Here is a 7,332-nt window from a genome sequence, read left to right as displayed (position 1 = left end):
AAAGATAGATTTCACTCTTCTCAGGGAACACATTACACACTCACTGAAATAAATACTATATTTCACTCGTTCCAAAAATTTGTTCACTCATTACAAAAGATACATTTCAAAACCTTTTCACTGCACGCTTGCTAAACTGATAATTCGCTCATATAAAAATGATTTCACTCATTTCAATAAACCATATTTCACCCATTTCTTATGAAATAGGTTTGTTTAGCATATTTCTTATGAAAAAGGTTTGTTCGAGATATTTCTTTTGAACTAGGTTTCTTTTGAATATTTGTTTAAGCGTCATCGCAAACATATTCCCTCAAAAAACATATAATTTTTCAGTTTCAATAAACTTATTTCCCTCAAAAACATATTCCACTCATTCCAGAAAAACACATTACACTCAATTGAAATACTATATTCTACTCGTTTCAAAAAAAGCTTTTTCACTCATTACAAAAGATATATTTGAAAACTAATTTCACTACGTCCTTGCGAAACTGATATTTCAGTCATATAAAAATTAATTTCAATCACTTCAATGAAGATATTTCACTCATTTCTGGAATACTATATTTCACTCGTTTCAAATATATTTCACTCAAAAACTCTATTGAAATACTATATTTCAAACATTACAAAACTAATTTCTTTCAAAGTTTTCACTCATAACGGAAGATATATTTACTCATTTCAAAAATACTATTGAAATGCTATATTTCACTTGTTTCAAAAAATTGATTTTCACAATCGCTTCAAATTGACGTAACTGATTTGACTCATTTGAAACTTTTCGCTCATTCAAAAACAATCTGCTCTTCTGAAAAAGTAATTTTACTAAAATAAACATTCACTCCTCAAAAATAACTTTAGTTCATTTCAAAATTATAATTTCACTAAAATCAAAAACTGATTTACAACAATGAATTAATAGATTTAGCGAAATAAGTGAATTGAAACATTGAAATTCAAACATGTTTGAAATATATAAAAGAATGATCTTATTGTAAAGGTCTTGACCCCCAGAAATTCAAATTGTGTAAAAGTAAATGCCTTGCCCCTACCCGTGCGCCCTTTGCAAACCCTAGCCGCGCCACTCATCTCTCTTTTAGCCCTCATATGAGTTGAAAAATTAGACACATCCATGCTAACAATCAACTTTGGACCTGAAATAACATGTGCGGAATTAGCTGCTTCAGTAATAGTATATTATTGTAGATAGTTTTGCTTCAGAATTCAAAACTAGGCTCTCCACAATTATGGCACATAGAGTCTGATACCTGGAGCTCGAAGCACTGGACGGTTAACATTCAAGCTAGCTAGCCATACTAATAGTATATACATGTTTGCATCAAGTGCTCCTATATATGAATGTTCAGCTCACACAATGCTTGGTTAAAGAATATATACATGACCAGTTGGTGGAGAATCATGCTTGGTTAAAGAACCAACTCTCCTATAAAATCCAGCTCGATGGAGAATCCATACACATTTAACATTTAACTAGGGTTTGGTGCATTCGCAGATAACCAAAACAAGTCATGGTTTCATGGATATAACAACTTAGTACCATGTCACACAAGACAATACCGGTCACAAAAGATAGCTACCAAATTAGATAACACTAGACAAGATCACCATCTCGTCTTTGGTTGTCCGTCGTAACGCAATGCAAGATAATGTTATCGCCTCTCCTACTCGTCCTTGATGGATCTTTGGTTGGTTCTCAGTCGATCGGGCAGGACGCCGTCGTTGCCTCGGCCGCATGCTTTTCCTTTTCCTTGACTTCTTGTTTCAGCGCCTCCAAGCCGAAGTAGAGCGAGATAAACCCGGCAAGCTCTGCCACATTGTGAAACCTTCTGTTGAAGCGCCGGATGCGCCACCTCCAGTCCCACGGCCTCGGCGTGACCCTCATGGAGAGGTGCTGGAGCATGCGCGTGTTGCGCCAGCTGCTCGTGCAGAAGTCCCGCTCCGCCTCGCACAACACATCGTACAGCTCGTCCGTCTTCTGCTGGACCTTGCGCAGCACCTCCTCGTGACGAGCTTGCTCCGAGGCCAAGCTTTCGCTGTGCGTGAGCCGCCTTGGCGCCGCCGCTGCCGGTGAGGTGGCCGTTGGCCGGAGCAGGGAGCCGCCGAGCCTCCTCATTGCGTGTCGAACCGCGGCCATCGATGATGGATCGTCGCTGGCCTGGGCTTCTTGGTCGCTGGGTTAGGGTGTGGTTGTCCGTGCTGCAGCTGCAAGGGCTCCGGCTGGCTGTAGCTGGAAATTACACATTTATATATAAAGAGATCACTATGAGTATGAGCAGCGTCACTAGTGGCAGATGAAAATACCATTAGCAGTTGATGCCTTTTCGCAAACGAGCAGTCACATTTGCACTTTTCTAAAAGCAGAATACACACACTAGTGGTAGATGAAAATAGCATTAGCAGTTCATGTCTTTACCCAATCGAGCAGTCAAATTTGCACATTTATATAAGCAGAATAGATACACACTAGCAGTTGGCTGGCTAGTACCAAATCAAACAGTCAAATTTTCAGTTTATATAAACACTAAACAGAGCATGCACTAGTAGCTCGCGCACAAGACGGATCACACACACACGGCCATGACGCGCAGGCACAGCACACACATGGAGACGAGACAGTGCATAGGGAGGGAGAGAGGCGCATCAAGGAGGGGAGGGTACCTTGGCGTCGAGGCGTCGGATGGATGAGGCCTGGTGACGGGGAGAGGGCGGTGGCGAGTGGAGGCGGCTCCGGGAACGGGATAGTCGCGGCGTCTTCTCCGATTCGCCGGCCGGCGATGGCCGGTGGCGGCGGGGAAGGGAAGGAGGAACCCTAGCGGTAGCGGGTGGGTGGGGAATGTTTTTCGTCTGGGATGGGACTATTTTGTAGAGAAAGAAGAAGCTGGATGGCTGCTCGGCCCCGAAAGCAATGCGGCCCAACCCAGCCTAGAACAGCCCATAAAATACTACCCGTCGGAGTGGTTGGTAGCCGTCGGGTCGCTCACCAACACAGTATAATTAAGCCGACCCAACAAATACGCTCGGTAGCAATAGGCGAGGAAAAAAAACATACTAGCACGTCATTTTTTGTGCGAATAAAACACTTCTATTACTTCAAACAGGTTCATTGCACAACAGGTCAATCTCATCACGGGGCGCATCTTAACCACACAACAGTTTTAGGAGAACAAGTGTGTGACTTGCTTTATTAAGCTCACGCTTAATAGTAGCACAATAAAATTAGTCTCAAAACAATGTTCATAAATTTTAAATAAATACTTATGAATTCAAAACATTAATGAATTAAAAAATGCTCACAAACATGAAAAATGTTTCTAATTTTTTAAAAGACTTTGAATTCAAAAGTGTTAGCAAATATAAAGAAATTAGCGAATTACAAAATGTTCATACAAATACAAGGCATGTCCATGAATATGAAAAAATGAAAACTAATAAAATGGTTGCAAATTTTTAAAATCTTCATGAACTCGAGAAATGTTCACGGGTTTAAAAATGTTATTGTACTCAAAAAAGTGTTAACGAATATGATGAGATATTAGAGAATTAAAAAATATCACGAATTACATAAAAAATTCATGAACTTTACAAAATGTTTGTGAATTTACAAAAAATTGTGAATGTGAAAAAAATGTTAGAGAAATTAAAACTTGTTCGTGAATATGAAAAAAAAACTATGGCATTAAAAAATATTAATTTGGAAAAGCTTCGTGAATTTTTAAAAAAGTTCAGTAATTCAAAAAATGTTCATAATTTCTGAAATGTTCGCCAGTTTGATTTTTCTCGCACATTGACGCAATATTAACGAGTTTGACACAAAATCTGCAAACTAGAATTATAATTTGCAAATTAGATTCCAAACTAAAAAAAAATCATGAACTTGAAAATGATCACGAATTTTTAAAAAATGTTCACAAACTTGGAAGATGTTCATGAATTTGAAAGAATGTTCATGAGTTTGAATAATGGTCCTAAATTGTACTCCCTCCATCCTAAAATAAGTGTCTCAACCTTAATACAACTTTATACTAAAGTTAGTACAAAGTTAAGACACTTATTTTGGGACGGAGGGAGTAGAAAATAATGGTCGAAAGCATCTGTTCAATCAGAGCTCCCTCATCGAGCGAGCACTCAACAATTTTCAATGAGATAAATATATGAAAGAAAAAAAATGAATCCCGATATTTTTCATTGAGATAAATATTCTTTTTTATTCCCACCGAAGGAGAAGCGTATTGGCTGGGTGATGTTAAATACTTGCTCTGGTTTCATAAATGAATATCTCTAATTGTGCACCAAGTAATAATATTGCAACTGGAATTGTTCTATTGAAGCATCTTAGAAATGTAATTCCTATTTTTTGGCTATCATGGCATACTACTAGTCTAGTACAGCTGAAACTCGTAGTATATTTAGGTGAGTGACTTAGTTATAGCTCTAGTACGTAATTCAACACCCTTAAGGAAAGTGTAGAAACTTATTGATCAAGTACTTTCATAGCAGAGCACGCCAAGGAAAAGGAGATTGTTTTCCTTTCCTATCCCTTGGCAGATAGGACAAACTCTCCCCTCCAGACTTCGTTGGCAAGCCCGTGGATTTGTCTCCTTTCTGCCTGCCACTCTGACGGCCAGTGGCTGTGAGGGGAATCTAGGTAGCTCCGCTCTTGTTAGTAGTTTAAGTTAGGGTTTTTAGTCTTGCCCTTTCAGTGCTCGGGCGCATGGCGACACTTCTTCTTTGAGTTTGTCTTCCATGCTCCAATCCTCCTCGAGTACGTCTTCTTCGATGTAGTCGATGGAGCTCCAGCGTAGATTCCTGTCGTCTTGTTATGGCAGTGAGGATAGGGTTTCTCAGCATGTGGCAAGATTTAGTGTCAGGTGCTTCTGATCTATTAAAGGATTAAACGGCGATGACTGCGGCCCCAAGGTGCCAGTCGCTGGGGGAACTTTCATGAAGACTTGTTGGCTATCCTTGACAAGGTCAAGCCGGCTCTGATATAGGAGTGACAACAACAACACGTCGGTTGATACGTCTCCAACGTATCTACTTTTCCAAACACTTTTGCCTTTGTTTTGGACTCTAACTTGCATGATTTGAATAGAACTAACCCGGAATGACGTTGTTTTCAGTAGAATTACCATGGTGTTATTTTTGTGTAGAAATAAAATTTCTCGGAATGACCTGAAAATCCACGGAGACACGTTTTGGAATAAAAGAAAAATATCGGCGAAAGAATCAGCATCAGGGGGCCCACACCCTGTCCACGAGGGTGCAGGGCGTGCCCCTGCCTCATGGGGCCCCTGGGACTCCACCGACCTCAACCCCAACTCCATATATTCACGTTCGGGGAGAAAAAAATCAGAGAAAAGGATTCATCGCATTTTACGATACGGAGCCACCGCCAAGCCCTAATCTCTCTCGGGAGGGCTGATCTGGAATCCGTTCGGGGCTCCGGAGAGGGGAATCCGTCAACGTCGTCATCATCAACCATCCTCCATCACCAATTTTATGATGCTCACCGCCGTGCATGAGTAATCTCATCGTAGGCTTACTGGACGGTGATGGGTTGGATGAGATTTATCATGTAATCGAGATAGTTTTGTTAGGGTTTGATCCCTAGTATCCATTATGTTCTGAGATTGATGTTGCTATGACTTTGTTATGCTTGTCACTAGGGCCCGAGTGCCATGAATTCAGATCTGAACCTATTATGTTTTCATGAATATATGTGAGTTCTTGATCCTATCTTGCAAGTCAATAGTCACCTACTATGTATTATGATCCGGCAACCCCGAAGTGACAATAATCGGGACCACTCCCGGTGATGACCATAGTTTGAGGAGTTCATGTATTCACTAAGTGTTAATGCTTTGGTCCGGTACTCTATTAAAAGGAGGCCTTAATATCCCTTAGTTTTCGATAGGACCCCGCTGCCACGGGAGGGTAGGACAAAAGATGTCATGCAAGTTCTTTTCCATAAGCACTTATGCCTATATTCGGAATACATGCCTACATTACATTTACGAACTAGAGCTAGTTCTGTGTCACCCTATGTTATAACTATTGCATGAGGAATCGCATCCAACATAATTATCCATCATTGATCCATTGCCTACGAGCTTTTCACATATTGATCTTTTCTTAGTCACTTTTCCGTTGCCACTGTTACGATTACTACAAAAACTGCTATTGTTACTTTTGCCACCGTTACTGTTACTTCCATACTACTTTGCTACTAAATACTTTCCTGCAGATATTAAGTCTTTCAGGTGTGGTTGAATTGACAACTCAGCTGCTAATACTTGAGAATATTCTTTGGCTCCCCTTGTGTCAAATCAATAAATTTGGGTTGAATACTTTACCCTTGGAAACTGTTGCGATCCCCTATACTTGTGGGTTATCATCGGTGGCTCCTTCTTGCAGCGGTACTGGTCGTTTTGTGATGTTTACACTCGTTTTCTATAGTTCTCTCGCTGAAGAAGATATTCCGGATAGTATAAGGTCCTCAGAGGAATAAGCTTGGAAAAACCAGGATATGAAAAGTAGGCAGTAAAGAGCAGAAAGGCTACCATCAGTAGATTTGAACATGGTTTCAGATTTGGGGCAAAAAGATTTCGAAAATACACCGGCACAAAGGAAGGATGTTGCGATGAATGGGAAGACGGACACTAGGAGTCCGGTTCTAGTACGAAGTCGTAGTCTTGCCTAGTTTCAGCTAGATAGGGACTGTACTCGAATTCAAACATGTAAACCATGACTTGCACGGGAAGTCCAGCCGCCCTATCTAATGTTAGGGTGATGGCGAACTGCTAGCTTAAGCACACAAATCAATCAATCGCACTATTATCTCTACTTTGGTTTCCACTACTGATAACCCACAAGTATAGGGGATCAATTGTAGCCTCTTTCGATAAGTAAGAGTGTCGAACCCAACGAGGAGCTAAAGGTAGAACAAATATTCCCTCAAGTTCTATCGACCACTGATACAACTCTACGCACGCTTGACATTCGGTTTACCTAGAACAAGTATGAAACTAGAAGTACTTTGTAGGTGTGATAGGATAGGTTTGCAAGTAATAAAGAGCACGTAAATAAAATCTAGGGGCTGTTTAGATAAAGACACAACTAAGTTAGTTTTAGTAGAGAGCTTTTGTCAACAAGAAAGTTATTTGTCCCTAGGCAATCGATAACAAGTACCGGTAATCATTCTTGTAATTTTATATGAGGGAGAGGCATGAGCTAACATACTTTCTCTACTTGGATCATATGCACTTATGATTGGACCCATAGCAAGCATCCGCAACTACTAAAGAT

The 7,332-nt window shown here is 40.4% G+C and overlaps 1 protein-coding gene across 1 annotated transcript; it reads right to left on the bottom strand.

Moving 5' to 3' along the window:
• Positions 1-1,433: 1,433 nt before the first annotated feature.
• On the bottom strand, positions 1,434-2,886 carry LOC125554452. Its single transcript, XM_048718008.1, has 2 exons — positions 2,686-2,886; positions 1,434-2,254 (listed from the first exon to the last, which is right to left on the bottom strand). The coding sequence occupies exon 2, from the start codon at positions 2,159-2,161 to the stop codon at positions 1,721-1,723; it is 441 nt and encodes a 146-aa protein (XP_048573965.1). The 5' UTR covers positions 2,162-2,254; positions 2,686-2,886; the 3' UTR covers positions 1,434-1,720.
• Positions 2,887-7,332: the final 4,446 nt, after the last annotated feature.

Source organism: Triticum urartu, chromosome 4, assembly GCF_003073215.2.
Source record: "Triticum urartu cultivar G1812 chromosome 4, Tu2.1, whole genome shotgun sequence".
Classification (NCBI taxonomy): Eukaryota; Viridiplantae; Streptophyta; class Magnoliopsida; order Poales; family Poaceae; genus Triticum; species Triticum urartu.
Note: the sequence above shows the minus strand (reverse complement) of the source record. Positions and strands in the feature narration are given on the sequence as shown.

Coding starts and splice junctions, on each gene's coding strand:
- LOC125554452 (XM_048718008.1), bottom strand. CDS start 2,161: ATGGCCGCGGTTCGACACGCAATGAGGAGGCTCGGCGGCTCCCTGCTC.